The sequence below is a fragment of the Rousettus aegyptiacus genome, unplaced genomic scaffold (genome assembly GCF_014176215.1).
Source record: "Rousettus aegyptiacus isolate mRouAeg1 unplaced genomic scaffold, mRouAeg1.p scaffold_m13_p_17, whole genome shotgun sequence".
Taxonomy (NCBI): domain Eukaryota; kingdom Metazoa; phylum Chordata; class Mammalia; order Chiroptera; family Pteropodidae; genus Rousettus; species Rousettus aegyptiacus.
In genome coordinates, this window is record NW_023416292.1 from 26738405 (window position 1) to 26752757 (window position 14353).

The window sequence follows — 14353 nt, forward strand, 5'->3', positions numbered from 1 at the left end:
CGGGCAGCCGGCGGGGGCCTTTGCTGCGCATGCGCCGGCCGCGCCCCCGCCAGGCCCCTCCGCGCGCGGGAACATGGCGGCCCCCGTGGCGGCCCCGGGCCGGGCTCTGCTGCGGGCGGGCGCTGAGCGGCTGCTGCCCGGGGGAGTCCGGAACCTGCTCCGGCCGTGGCTCGAAGGGGGCACCCCCGGCCCGGGGCGCGACTTCTGCCTCTCTCACAGCCGGGTGAGACTCCGGGGCGCCGTTTACACCCGCTCCCGAGTCTGGGGGCGCATGGGGACGCGAGGGGCCCGGGGTGGCGGGCTCTCCCGGGGCGGGGAGGGTCAGCGGCGGGGGTGACTCGCTGACGCTCGCGCCCCGGCCTCCAGGGCACCGTCGTCGTGGAGCGCTGGTGGAAGGTGCCGCTGGCCGGGGAGGGCCGCAAGCCGCGCCTGCACCGGCGACACCGCGTCTACAAGCTGGTGGAGGACACGAAACACCGGCCCAAAGACAACCTGGAGCTGATCCTCACGCAGTCGGTAGACGGTAGGGCCCTCCTCTCTCCGGCAGGTTCCCTGCGGCAGCAGCTTTTTACCGCCCCTGCCCCTCCGCTGTCTGCGGCCCTTTCCGAGTTCGTGGGAAGGATCGGCTCCGTATTGGAGAAGGGGAGGCCGTAAAAGGCACTGTGACTGTGTCACTGGCCCCTGCATGGGCAATGAGAACAGCAATGCGGGAGAGGGGCAGGCGCGGGCGCCTCCTGCAATGGGACAATGCCTGCTTTGTTCAGGGAATATTAGGTTTCTAACCCAAGCCCTTAAAGAAACTAATTAGAAGTCTTAGATGTTTCTAGTGAATGTTGACATCTCTTCTTTCTTTAGGGACTCCTAGACAGTTCTAATCCAGTGTCTCTTTCCCCTTGGCAGAACTTGGAGTCCGGGGAGACCTGGTCTCTGTGAAGAAATCCGTGGGTCGCAATCAACTACTCCCTCAAGGACTGGCTGTATACGCATCCCCGGAAAACAAGAAGTTGTTTGAAGAAGAGAAATCGGTGAGCTCAGAGGAAGGCAGAGGGACTTGGAGGGATAAAACCTTAAAATGTCCTCTAGTGACTTCCTTCCCTTTGATGTTTAATTTGAAAATGAAGTAGAGAATAGAACAGGAATCCAAAAGCTCAGCCTACATCCAGCATAGAGTTTGTTATTTACTATGGGCTCATTTTTTTCCCTTCCATCTTTAATTTTCTTTTCTAGCTGAGACAAGAAGGAAAATTAGAGAAGATCCAGACCAAGGCAGGCGAGGCGGTGAGTAAAAACAGCAAGTCTTTATATACTGGTCACCAGTATATGAAGGCTGCTGTGGGAATCACCAGCCTCTTCCTGAGAGACTGATTTCCTTGAAGTCTCCTGGTTGCAGACGCAGGATGGGGGAAAGAATGTGTGGCTGCCAGACCTGGTGTTGAGACCTGGGAGATCCTGACCTGTCTATAAAGTGCCCTGGTTTACCCAGTGAAGCCCCAACCAGGGCACAAGAGGACCCACAGAAAAGTTAGAGATGAAAGGTATTTACAGACGAGTTGGAGAAAACACACTGGAGAAAGTGATCAGTAAAATCAGGCAGTAAATTATAAGTGACATGGACCAAAAGGGATTAGGGCCATTGGGAAGGGCCATTTTTCAGATGGGTCTGAACTAGGTCTGATGGGATTAGTAGCATTTGGATAGGCCAGGAGGATGGGAACGGTACTCTTAAGAGAGAAAAAGTATAAATAGAGAGTTAAATTGTATTTTTACATAGAAAGTAGATCAGTGTAGCTAAAGCAGGGACTTTTTTTCATAGTGTAGCATTAGGAAACATGGCTGGTAAGGAGGTTAGGGCAGGATTTACAAAACATCTCAAATCCTTGGCTGATGGATTTATATCTCATTCTGTAACCAGGAAGGAATCAGTGGGGTAGGGTTGGGGGGATTTACTGCCAGAAGTATAAGGTTAAAACAGCCCACGAAAGTCATGACACTGAGATACCAGTGGCCTCTAACTTTGATGAACTTAACTTTGACATGGCCTGTGTCTTTGATTAGGAACAGCCAGGTATAGGTGACATTCTCCTGTGAAGTGTCGCTAAAATATCTTTCCACAGTGTCAGCCTGGAAGTAGTGAGAATGTTCTATCTTTCCCATTCATCTTCTCACCCATCTTCACTGTGAAGCAGAAATTATGCCCTGAGCTCTCAGGCCTGTGCCTCCTGCTAACTTGCTCCCTCTCCTCTGATTTCATCTCTCACCTGTCCCCTTCTATAATTCCTCTCAGACAGTGAAATTTCTGAGAAGCTGTCACCTGGAGGTGGGGATGAAGAACAACGTCAAATGGGAGCTAACCCCTGAAATAGTAGCCCGCCACTTCCTTAAAAACGTGAGTGCTCCCAGACACGGTGCCCGTGAGGGGCCCAGCTGGACCCCTTTGTCAGGGACAGTGAGGTGTGATCATCCAGCTGGAGTTAGGGACGGTCCTTGGTTGGTTTGCAGGGCTGTGGGATGGGCATGGCTAAGGGCTAAGGGCGGTCACGTGGAATTTGAAGAGTGACAGGAAAAGATGGTGGTAGCATTTATTTCCTCCCTAGCTGGGGAAAACCTGGGGAAGTGTGATTCGCTGGAGGATTTTTCTTTTGTGAACATTGTAATTTTGTCCTCAAGCCCTGTTTCTCTTTGTGACTTCATCTCCCTTTCTGAGGAGTGATGACTAGATTTCTCTGCCACCATCTGGAGGTCTGTGCCCTCACATGGCATCAGCCCAGACAAACTCCCACTTTTATTCAGCTCTACAGGAAATTCTAGAATGTTCTTTATGAGGCAGCATGTAAACAGAGCTCCGTTTGGCTGTGATTTTTTGCAGCTTGGTGTTGTGGTCGCCCCCCATGCTTTAAAGTTACCCGAAGAGGCCGTCACACGGCGGGGCGAGTACTGGTGTGAGGTGACGGTGAGTGTTCCGCACGCCGTCCCCTCTCTCTGACTGGGCGAAAAACGGAGATGAAAAGCTGAGATGGGGCGGCGGGCGGGGTTGGGGCGCCGTTAGCTCGTATCTGCCCGGCTGACTCTGTGGATTCCTGTTGCTTTGCGTACAGGTCAATGGGCTGGACACCGTGAGGGTACCTATGTCCGTGGTGAACTTTGAGAAGCCCAAGACCAAAAGATACAAGTACTGGTTAGCCCAGCAAGCTGCCCGGGGAATGGCCCCCACCAGCCCCCAGACGCTCTGAAGCCTCTCCCCCTCCAAAGCAGCAAAGCAGGATCCGAGGCAGTGAAGCAAAGATGGGCCAGCTCTGACCCAACGGGGAGTTCTAGAGAGCATGTGGGGACATCGGGCTAGCTGCGTGTGCTAACTGCGTGTGCGTGGCGAGTTCCCCGTCTTCGATGGTTACACATCCGGCCTTTTGGGGGCAGTCTTACGCAAGGAGTGCCAGGCTGTGGCTTCGATGAGCTGAATAGTAAGAGTGAAACAGTCTAGATCCTATTTCTTCTTCCTCCATGGAATTCACCAGAGCAAACGGAAGGGCCTCCATTGTCTCTAGTACTTGGCTCGTTCTCATCCAAACTGAACATTTGTACCTCAAGAAGAAAACAAAGCAGTGGTGTTCTTTTTTAAGTGTTTACTGGGCCTGAGTAGACTGGTAGCAGGGCATCGAGTGAGATGTCCCCTTGAGCCTCTGGGGTTTACTGCTAAAGGGGAAGGGGGAAGACATTTGCAGCCTGCGTCCCACGGTTACGGTGGGCAAATTACAAAACAAGCTATTATGTCTTTGGTCTTAAAACGTATTAGGTATATTGCTAAAATTACTATGAATAAAAATGGATTCTGCTTTTCTACGGTGATCTGAATTAAGACCTAAGGGTAGTTGGGGAAAATAAAGCTGAGATGAAAGAACTTAAGAAGGGAACTTCTGTTTTGTTTCTTGAACCAGCTCCTGAGATTTTGCAAAAGAAACCTTGGTTTCCAGACCAGAGTTGAGATAGGGGCTGGCCGTCAGGTAGTTAGGAAATAGGTGTCCTGATCAGAGATGAGGGAAGTAGACAGTATGGCAGAAGTTCAAGGTCCATTAGCAGGAAAAATACCCAACTTTTGACAGGTGGATTAAGATCCGGAGTCTCATAACATAATACAAAAATGTCCCAGTTCCAATTTTTAAACTCTCTTATCATACAAAGAACCGATCTCAAACTGAATGGAAAAAGACAATCAATAGATGTCAGTACTGCGAGGACAGAGATATTAAAATGATCTGACAAAGATTTTTAAAGCCACCGTGATAAAAATGCTTTAATGAGCAATTATGAATGTGCCTAGCAAATTAAAAAAAAAAAAATAGAAAGCTTCAGCAAATAGAAAATCTCAAAGAAATAGAAGCTATAAAGAACGAAGTGAAAATGTTAGAACTACAAAATACAATAACCAAAATGCAAAGGTCAGTTACCCAACAGCAGAATGAAGAGGACAGAGGCAAGAATCAGTGAGCTGAGAGAAGTCACCCCATCGGAACACAGAGGACATAGACTGAGAGCCTCAGGAACCTGTCAGGCTGACAAGATTCCTGCAGCCAGCGGCCAGGCTGCTCCCAGGGAGATGCTCCTACAGACAGCGCTAGCGCCCCCGGAGTTCAGGCATGCCACCGCGACAGAGGTGACATCTCGGAGCAGCCCTCTCCATGGCCAGCAAAGCCAAGGCCCTCAGAGGCTGGTAAACAGCAGGAAACCAGACTCGCCCTTGGGCTTACCGACGGGGTGCCTGCAATTCCGATTAGCGTGTTAGCGTTCACGGGGCCACCTCCCTCTGTCCCCGGCCCACCCCAGTGCCAGTCAGGTGCCCCTCCTCTGTGCGCCCACAGCGGCTTGGATGTTCCTTACATTTCACTGTGAAACCCTATTATAATTTTCTATGCATTCGTCTTCACCCCTTGAGATGAGTGCAGCTTATTCCCCAAACTTTGCATCTTGAGTACGTAAACATAACCTAATATTTCTTGAATAAATGAATAAGTTAACAACAACCAAACGAATGAACGATCGGCCTTGCAAGGTTTCTTCCTTCCGACATTTTTAAGGACACATCTGTGGAGCTGATGACGCAGCCGGGCCCGCGCTTAGGCCCTGGGCTCGGTGACTTCCGAAGACAAAAGCCAGTCCCAGAACCTCCGCCTCTGCGAGCAAGTCCCGCTCCTGCTCCACTCAGGCCTGCAGCAGGCGTCCTCATCCTCGAGGGCCGTCACGAGCTGCCCAGGAGAGGGCAGCAGAGGCCCGCCCCGCGAGAAGGCCGCCCTGAGGTGACAACCCTGAGGAGAGCTCTCCCAGGAGCTCACCAGCCCGGGGCCACGGACAATGAGGAGCAAACGAGCAAACACAACAGTATCAGACAGCGGCAGGATAGAGAAAGGTGGCGGTTTAAACATACTTCAAGTGTCCAGGCTCTACTGCAGCGGGACCCCTAGGAAGGGACTCTGAGGAAGTGACAAGCTGCCGAGGGCACTGGTGGCCAGCTAAACGCTCCATTGTCCAGCCTCCCGCAAAGAGGGGACCATGCCCCCGATGCCGGCTGAGGACACGTTGGTGAAAGCTGGCGGGCGGTGGCGGAGGAAGTTTACCTTCCTGAAAAGTGACACTTGCAGAGTCCCTTCCCGGTCCCCCTGCTCCTCCTCTGACCGGAAGGGAAACCGCAGAGGCAGCCGCTGGACTGACACCAGCAGCCTGCAACACTTTCTAAACACGAGTCTCCTCACCGACTCTTCTCGGCTTAAAGTTCTTTGCTGGCTGTCCAGTGCCTGCATAGGAAGCCGACCTCTGCCCCACACGCGGTGCCCTCTGCGGCCTGTCCCCCCCTTCTCGTCTTCTCCCGCCCCACACGCAGTGCCAGTACACACCCTAGTGACCACAACCCACATGCCAGGCACAGCTCACCCTTCGTCCCTACCCGAGCGGTGGGTATTACACACCTTCGTTGACAGTCAAGAAACTTAACGCCAAGGAAGCTAAGTGGCTAGGCCAAGACCACACGTCCAGCCATGGAGGGTCGGGGCCTGATCTCTGGTCTGATTTCAAAACAAATCAGATATATTTTCCTCACTTGCCAAGAAACCTGAAGGTGGGTGACTGCTGGGCAGTTCGGGTGATCAAAGATGCCGTCAGGGCCTCTGAGGCTTCCGGGCTCCCTCTCGGCCACCTCGAACACCGGTCCCTAGCCACCTGCTCTTGCTTCATGGCCTAGAACGGCTGCTTGGCTCCGGACATCACACTCAGGCTCAAGCCAGGCGGGGAGGGGAGAATGGCTGCAGCGGCTGACTCTGTCTCGGCCCCTCCTTTTTCCTCTATTGTGGTAGAGAGCGAAGGCTTTCTCAGAGGCCCCAGCACCGTCACCCGTGGCTCCTGGACACACGGCGCCCGCAGCGGGGAGGAAGGCCGGGGAAGCGGGAGAGCGGCTGAGCCCACTGCCGCCCTCAACGACACCGGCACTCTGTTAGCAAGGACGAACGGGGTGGCGAGGGCGAGCAGGTGACAAACAGGGTCGCCAGCACCACCCCGCTCCTCCCCAACTGCCCACACCTCTCCTCGCACCTGCCAGGCGAACCCCCCCAACCCGGACGTGCCGGTGTCCGCGGGGCCTCCCCCGCTTCCCGCGGCAGGCCTGGCGCCCCTCTGCCTCCTCCGGCATCCCGCGCCGCCCATCACGGCACTAACTGTCTTTGTGACAACCGATGAGCGCGAGAGCTCACCCATCCCTCCACGAACGCTCCCTGAGCACGAGCTTTATTCCAGACACGTGCCAGGAGTCGGGAACCCACCATGAGGGGTTCGGTCACGGTCTGGGCTGAGGAGCGGCCCCCCTCCCAGGCCGCGGACCACTGCACGCCGGGCACCAGCTCTCTGCCCGACGCCTGGGCCCTGCACACCGTCTCGCGCCACGTCGGCGCCCTGGCCACGTGCTGAATGCGTTCCTGACCCAGGAAGGCGTGGAAATGTATTTTAAACGAGATGCATTTCTTCTACCGACTGGGACCAGTGCCCCTGCACGAGCCACTGTGCTCGCGCTGTGTTAGATCACGCGCCGGCACCCCGAGGACGTGCAGCCTGCGGCGCTGCAGCCGCTCCTCCTGGGAACGGTTCCGGGCGTGTCTGAGATAACACTTTGCAGCAGAGGTCCTCGGCGGGTGTGTTTTTTGCTGAAGGCTTTGTTAGGATTTTCTAAACAGGGACGCCTCATCCTCAGAGCCACAGCTGACGAGGATGCTGAAAGCGCTTGAAATAAACCCTCGGCTTCCGTCCGGAGCTTATTCTGTGCAGCTTCACTAGTTCTCTAAACGCCCTACTGTGTGCGTTGCCCTTTCCCGCAGGTGACGGCAGCGGAGAACGAGACAGGCCGCGACGAGGGAACCACAGCCCCTGCTTTGGGCTGTGCTTCTGTTGCCACGGTGATGCTGACACGTGACACGCGGACGCCAGGTCCCTCACACAGCAGAGGCCAGAGAACCAAGGCAGACGCCGACACCACCCCTGCCTCCTGGCCTGGACGCCCTCCCCGCGGCCCCTGCCCCTCAGCCGAGAACCAAGTGGCCGGCGGCTGGCTCCCAAGGCTCCTCGAGAACCAAGCCCACCCCCCGAGTCGCTGTTGGGCTCACACTTCACCATACACGTGACCCTGAACGGGCTTTCTGTGCCTGCTCTCCGGCCCACTCTTACCAAGTCGATCGTCGCCTGTACACCCTGCAGTAACCCAGGAGTGAGATAAACAGCAGAAGCCACCGCCGAAGGGTCCACCAGGCCCGAGCCACCACAGCCCGCTGCAGGCCTCGCCCCCCCCCCATTCTTTCGTAGGTCGTGGCTCGGGGAGTGGGTGGCCTGGAGGGGCGGGGAGCACCCAGGATTGAGACCCATGGGGAAACGGCCCGCCGCGGAGAAACAGGCCTGCGGCCTACCAGGCAGCAGCCTCCCACCCAGACTGCCCGCTCCGGAGAAAAACGAGGCCCAGAGCAGGAAGGTCCGTTTTTAATGAGCACCTTCGAAAGCCTTCGCAGCAGCGGAGGGCTCAAGGCAGCTCAGAAACCCCCACGGTGACAACAGCGCCCTCTTCCTCCCAGACGACCCTGCAAAACATAGCCAGTTCTGGGAAATCGGGAGTGTGCCTTTTCCCCACCTCACACACACACACACAAATCCCAACCTTCGAAATCCTTTCAGAAACCAGCCTGCCTGTGACAGGTGCCACGGCCCCGACGGCCCCGTGGTTTGAGGGGGAGGGGGGCAGGCGCAGCCAGGGACACTGCCGCCGCCCTCTCCGGAGCGGTGGGAAGGCTCCCCGCCCCCCACGGGGACACGGGAAGGTCTGGGCGCGGAGGGCCCCGCCCCCACCGCCCCGCCCCGCTCCGCTTCGCCCGAGGGAGGAGGTGTCTCTTCCCGCGCGGAACGCGCTAGACAAACCCTGGGCCCCTCCTCCGTCCCCGACTCCCCGAAATAGCGTGGAAGGCAGCCGCGCACGCCGGCTCGGGCGGCTCCGTCGCTCCCGTTCACGCCGGGCCGGGAGCCCGTGTCTGCCGGGGAGGTGAACACCCACCCCGGCTGCAGCCTGGCTGGTCTCGCTCAGCAGCTGAGTATCACGATTTTGCTAATTAAGCCGCTTTCTTCTCCTTAATTAGCTGCAAGTGAATCTTGTTGGGAAGTCTTGGATCCGTGAAATAGTCTGGGATAAGAATCAAAAAGAAGAAATCATCGAGACCCAAGGGGAAAAGCCTGGGCGGGAGACACTGGCTGACAAGTGCGGACGGCTCGGTCTGCGCGGGGCTGTGACTGGTGGCCCCGCTCCACGACGTCATGCGAGATGTCACCGCACACCTTGCAGTCACCGTCCCCCGCGCGCGCGGCTCGGAGCCGCCAGCTGCAGCGTCCCCGGGAGAGGCTGGCACAGGACGCGCCCCTCCCCGCACGCCGCTGACGCACGCGGCCGGCCGCGGGCCGAGGGGCCTCCGGGTTTAATGCTCCAGCCCATCCTGGGGCCCAACTAAATGCCAAGTGCTATTTTTGTCTCGACTCGGCTCGCCAGCTCCTGCCTGAGATCGCACGCCCTCTCAGAGAGCCAGGCTCCCGCCCGATGACGACAGAAGAGGGTTTTTTTCCACCCAGCAGAGTGTGAATCAGAGGCAGCAGCATCTGCTGTGGCAGCAAAGACGCAGTCGGGCCCAGCGAGAACCTCCGGGGCTTCGGAGACCGCGGGACCCGCGGCCCAGCCCCTCCCCGCCGAACGCCACTGGCCTGCGGCCACGGCCCCCGGGCCCATCGGAGCCACCTGGCGGCCGGGCCCGCCCCGCGCGCACGGCATGAACCCCCGGTGCGGCCTGGGGCTCGGTCCTTTGAAAAGGTCCCATGACTGAGCAGCCAGCTGCGGACGCCTCGCGGGAGACCCCCGACCCCCGACCCCCGACCCCGCGCGTCCCACCGACCCCAAACCCTTCATCCTCACGCGAGGAGGTGCAGACTGGGGAGCAAAACGTCTTGCAAAGACGCTCCCTCGGGGACATCAGGCGAGGAAGGACCCTCCGGCCTTGTCTGAGTCTAAACCCCTGGTGACGCCCCTGCGCTGGCTCATCAAAGGCCCCCGCCTCACTCACCTGAGGCAAACTCCCGGATGTCGTCTGGCCTTTTCAAAAACATCTCTCTGGAAAACAGTAGGGGTGAGGGCAGGGGAGGGAGCAGGCTGCGGGGCAGGTGTGCTGCGGCCCGAGGAAGCCGGGTGTTCATTCACCAAACAGGTTCACAGAACCAGAGACCAGGCCCCGGGCGGGCAGCGGAGCCGAGCCTGCAGCCTCGTGCTCGGGGCGCCCACGTGCGGTGGGACGGACGTGCGACTCCGAAATCTTATGGGTTGAACCATGAATTCCCACGGGGGTGGGCGGAGGGGAAACACACCAAAAGGAAGCTGAGAAGGTGGCCTGGGGGCCTCCAGTGCAGCAGACACGCAGCCCGCGCGCCACTGGGGAGTGGAAAACATCTTCCCTGGAAGAGTGTTTAGCGTGCGTAAAGAATGTCAGATACAGTCCCACTTTCCAATGACCCTGTGAAACAGCAATGACTGTGTCCTGTTTTACATATGAGGCTTGGTTAAGCCTTCAAACGGTTGATCATTTGCCCAAGTTCATAAAGTGAGCGAGCGAGTAAATAAGAGAGAGAGAGGGCCCAGGCCTCTGACTGCAAGGGCACTGGCTCTCTACACGGTCCCCAGCCACAGCTGCCCGGCCTGCCAGCTGGGAGGCCTCGCCAGGCAGGGGGACCCCCACTTCCCAAGCACTGAGAATTTTACTTCCTTCCTTCTCCTTCGATTTGAGAGTTAGCACAAGCCTCTGTAAATAACCGCACTAGGTATGATGGACTGATTTTTTTTTTTTTTAAAGATAAAATGTAGCCCCACCTCAAAGAAATCAGTCAAGCAATGAGATGGGTAAGTCTCCAGATGTCCAAAAGGCCACCTGAGGAAGTGCTCCAAGGCGGAGGGGGTCAGTGCACTGGGAGACCAGAGGGGAACGGGACCCCGGAAATCTCCACAGAGTGGCTGGCGCCTGAGAGGACTGTGAGGTGCACGTGGCTTTCAGGGCAGGACAAGGGCTTTCCAGACCCAGGGAAGCAGAAAGTGCCAAGAGCTGGACGCAAAACGGCCCATGTTCTAGAGAAGGTGAACCCCTCGAGGGTAGGAACTGGCTCATACCCACTTCTGTGCCCCCAGGCGGGGCCTGCAGCTGGAAGTCCTTAGTCTTTTAAAGCTTGCCTGCGTGTCTATAGGTCTACAGGTGAACCTAGGTCTGTAGATGAACGGTATTTTGCTGCTCCAAGATTTTCCTTCCCCTCAGTTCTTTGCCTTTCATCCCATTAGAAGATTCTTCAATTCAGACAAATGCCACACTGCAAGGCAGCCCAGAAAGGGAAAACATGCCCCAGGCTCTGCCAGAAAGTGGCCTTTTCCCCCAGACACACAGGGGAATGGCCCCCAACTCTGCATCTTTCTTCTTTCTAGAACTCTGTTCTCGGGCAGGGAAAGGGCGGACATCTGAATTTTTTAAAAGTTCTAGTGCTCTCGTTAAGTGCTTCTGATGGTGAGTAATGTTCTACACCCAATGGCTACCTGTGGATTTCGTGGCTTGACTGCATATGGAATGAACCTTTCCTCTTGACCAGCGAATTCATATTAATATTTTTGAGAATTCAGACATAACTGAAAGAAATGTCTAGAGAAAACTCACGGAAACCCTAGGCGCCCCAAATCCCTAGCTTGGAAAAAAAAAAAAAATTCAACCTGAGAACACTACAGGGAGCAGTCGGAAGCGCTGAAAGGAGTCACGCACACTGAGGTATCGCCAAGATCTGGTCGAACCTTCCACGAGTAGCTCGAAGCCAGTCTGGAAGACCACCTACCTGAAGAAGCCACTTATGAGCAACTCCACTTCTTTGTGGGTCCTCAGGTACTTTTCACTGGCAATTCGAGTCTGAATCTGGAGGCAAAGAGCAAAAGGTCACGCCCCATGCGGCAGGCTTCAGAATTCCAGCCCCGGAGGTGTGAAGGGCTAAACTAAGGCCGGGTCTCCATCGTCAGCAAGTTCTGGTTTGTATCTAAGTTAACGTATCTGGCAGTGATTTCGGTCCCTGTTTTAGTTCTTCCTGCACGTTGAGGCTCTTGCAGCGGCTCTGTTCCGGGGGCCGCCGGGGGTCTCGCCCCGAGGCTTCCGCCCCTCTATCTGGAACAGGCTCCCTGCTCTCGGGGCCCTGCTCGGGTCCGGGCCCCGACCCTAGGGGCGCAGCCCTGTGGTGGAGGCGGGGGCGGCGGCGCACCCACCTTGAGGTCGCGCAGCTGCTCTAGCTGCGCGGGGCTCAGCGCCCCTGGGTCCGACTCCAGCAGCCCGCCCTGCAGCGTCGCCATCTTGTCGCGGTCGTCAAGGCGACGGGCCGCGCGCCTGAGACGCTCGGCCCCGCCCCCAAGGCTGGCCCCGCCCCCAGACTGGTCCGGCCCCGCCCCCATGCCAGCTCTGCCCCAAAATGGTCCCGGCCCCAAGGCTGGCCCCGCCCCAAGCCCGGCCCCCTCCAGCAGCCGAAAGGCCCAGAGGGAAGCCACGAACAGCGGAGTTGACCCGGGAGGTCTCTACGGGGCCTCCTTCCCCAGATCTGGGGACTGATTTCGTGGCCCGGTTGCGTATGGAATGAGTCCTTCTTCTTGACCCCACTCCACCTCACATAGTTTTTTCCTTAGCTCTAGAGCAAACCTGGGAAAGGGGTTCCTAAGGCAGAGTCTCCCAGAAGCTGGTTCCTGGCCCTCCCTCGTGCGGAACCTGCATGAAGCTTAGCAGCAGGAAAAGAGAATCGGGCTCCCTCCCCTTCCGCCAAGCCCCTCTCCGACCCTTGACCTTGAAGTCTCGAATTCTTAAAACAACGTGACAGCACCGCATAGGATGGGCTGAACGCACTTCTGCAAACGGAGGACCATTCTCAGACTAAAGATGCCGGAAAGGACCTTGTCATGCTCCCAGACGTTTCCCCTCGTCAGCTGACTTTCTCGTGCAGATTAACTTGCTCCTCCGAAGTTCGCAGCGGTGGCTGCCATTCCCAGTCGAGTAAGGGAGGGAAAGGCAGGCGGTCTTCCGGATGTGCCCTTCTAGGGTCTAACTAGGTGGGACAGCGAAACATTCAGCTGGACAGCCGAAAATAGGGGCCCGGAAAGGGCTAGAGCCTCTCTGTGTGTGTGCAACCCCCACGGGGCCGCGTCCAGCGGAGGCCTTTAGGAAGGCGGCTAAGGGAGCCCCGAAGCGAGGCTGTCTTTTCAAGCTGGTGAACAACTGCCCAAGGAGCAAGGAAAGAACCTGAGAAACAAGCCCTGCATCAGCCCATGGCCTGGGAGGGGGTCTCTTGGGGGTCTGCCTCTATCCTTCTCCCCAAAGACTGAGGAAAAGCAGTGAAAACGTTGGCAGTCCCCAAGACAGGAAAAACCCACAAGAGGCAGATGGGACGGGGGGCCACAGGCTTTCTTCCCGGAACCCCGCCCAGGCCGCTAATCGTTTAGGGTTGGTTGTCTGTTTTTTTAGGAGAGAGAGTTAATAGAGTGAGACGTAGATAAGTTGCCATTGGTCAGAAGTGATTTCTTCAGGCAAGAGCAGAGGTTAATCAGAGGTGATAGTTTCTGTTGGCCAAGACCTGTCTCTTCCCACCCCTGCACCCCCCAGGGAAGACAGTGGTGCAAGCTCCAGAGTTACACCATCCAGTGTGGTCACCGCGAGCCACCTGTGGCTCCTGAGCCCTTGAAATGTTGCTGTGAGTGTCACATGTGCTGTAAAACACACACTGGATTTTGAAGATGTAGTATAAAAAAGAATAAAATAGCTCATTAATAATCTTCATATTGACATGTTGAATATTTTGACTATCATATGAGCACATTGAATAGTATTTTGAATAGACCGGTTAAGTAAAATATATTATTAAAAGTATTTTCACTCGTTTCTTTTTATTTTTTAATGTGGCTACCAGAACATTTTTAATTATACATATGGCTTACATTATATTAAAGAGTACTAGTCCGGACTGGCAAATCTACTCGCACGCACACACACCTGGATATGCGTGCGCCGTTCTCTCCGGCCCCGCCCCATGCGTGACATAATTAACGTCCTCTTTCTGCCAGTCTGCGCTCTTCTTGCACTTTGAGAATCAATCAAGCCTTTCCTGACTGATCACTTCCCATGGCCCGAATCCCAAATACCTGTGTGTATAAACGAGAGAGGCTGTTCTTTTCTTAACAGCATGTCAGTCCTCACTATTGCACATCGTGTCGGCCTGTCTTACCTCTCCTTTTGAGACAGAAGCCACCTGAGGGAAGGAAGGTTATATAATCAATTATTTTCCAGATTCCGCTGTGGGATGTCCTCACTCTGTTTTCATTAGGCCAGCAGGTGTTTGGTGACAAGCCACTCTGCCCATGATGACTACCACCACGTTTTGCCATTTCTGAAAAATATCCCAATTATTTGGCATTTCTCATTTCCTAAGAATCTAAAGTCGGGAGTGAGTTCCCCCTTTATAAAGTCAAAAATGTTGTATATAGGGCAGCTTAGCACTAAGTGCAGGGGAACAAAAAAAGACGGTGAACTTGGGGGTGGTGGGCAGAGAAAGAACCTCAGAGGAACTAGGGCTTTGAAGCCTCATTTCGTCCTGGGGAGCAGCTCTCCAGAATGGGCCTCTGAATCATAAGGGATCCCCCAGTCTTTTCCTCACAGGGCTCCCTCCCCCACAGCCTGAAGGAAAACAGAGATGCGCCCACAGTCGCCCAGCAAGGAGGGCCTGCCAAGAGCTGCCACCTCTTCTCCCGTAA

The 14353-nt window shown here is 56.0% G+C and overlaps 2 protein-coding genes across 2 annotated transcripts; one reads left to right on the forward strand and one right to left on the reverse strand.

The window, feature by feature from the left end:
• The first annotated feature begins 47 nt into the window (after positions 1-47).
• MRPL9 (mitochondrial ribosomal protein L9) lies at positions 48-3895 on the forward strand. The gene is made up of 7 exons (XM_016126088.2): positions 48-223; positions 367-523; positions 901-1025; positions 1228-1278; positions 2285-2386; positions 2867-2950; positions 3096-3895. The coding sequence occupies exons 1-7, from the start codon at positions 74-76 to the stop codon at positions 3228-3230; spliced, it is 804 nt and encodes a 267-aa protein (XP_015981574.2). The 5' UTR covers positions 48-73; the 3' UTR covers positions 3231-3895.
• Positions 3896-4009: 114 nt separating this feature from the next.
• On the reverse strand, positions 4010-11931 carry RIIAD1 (regulatory subunit of type II PKA R-subunit domain containing 1). Its single transcript, XM_016126089.2, has 5 exons — positions 11831-11931; positions 11413-11489; positions 9618-9664; positions 8567-8692; positions 4010-8099 (listed from the first exon to the last, which is right to left on the reverse strand). The coding sequence occupies exons 1-4, from the start codon at positions 11912-11914 to the stop codon at positions 8622-8624; spliced, it is 279 nt and encodes a 92-aa protein (XP_015981575.1). The 5' UTR covers positions 11915-11931; the 3' UTR covers positions 4010-8099; positions 8567-8621.
• Positions 11932-14353: the final 2422 nt, after the last annotated feature.

Coding starts and splice junctions, on each gene's coding strand:
- RIIAD1 (XM_016126089.2), bottom strand. CDS start 11,914: ATGGCGACGCTGCAGGGCGGGCTGCTGGAGTCGGACCCAGGGGCGCTG. Junction 11,490..11,830: donor AGCAGCTGCGCGACCTCAAG/GTGGGTGCGCCG, acceptor CTTTGCCTCCAG/ATTCAGACTCGAATTGCCAG. Junction 9,665..11,412: donor CTCATAAGTGGCTTCTTCAG/GTAGGTGGTCTT, acceptor ACTGTTTTCCAG/AGAGATGTTTTTGAAAAGGC.
- MRPL9 (XM_016126088.2), top strand. CDS start 74: ATGGCGGCCCCCGTGGCGGCCCCGGGCCGGGCTCTGCTGCGGGCGGGC. Junction 1,279..2,284: donor AGACCAAGGCAGGCGAGGCG/GTGAGTAAAAAC, acceptor AATTCCTCTCAG/ACAGTGAAATTTCTGAGAAG. Junction 2,951..3,095: donor AGTACTGGTGTGAGGTGACG/GTGAGTGTTCCG, acceptor CTTTGCGTACAG/GTCAATGGGCTGGACACCGT.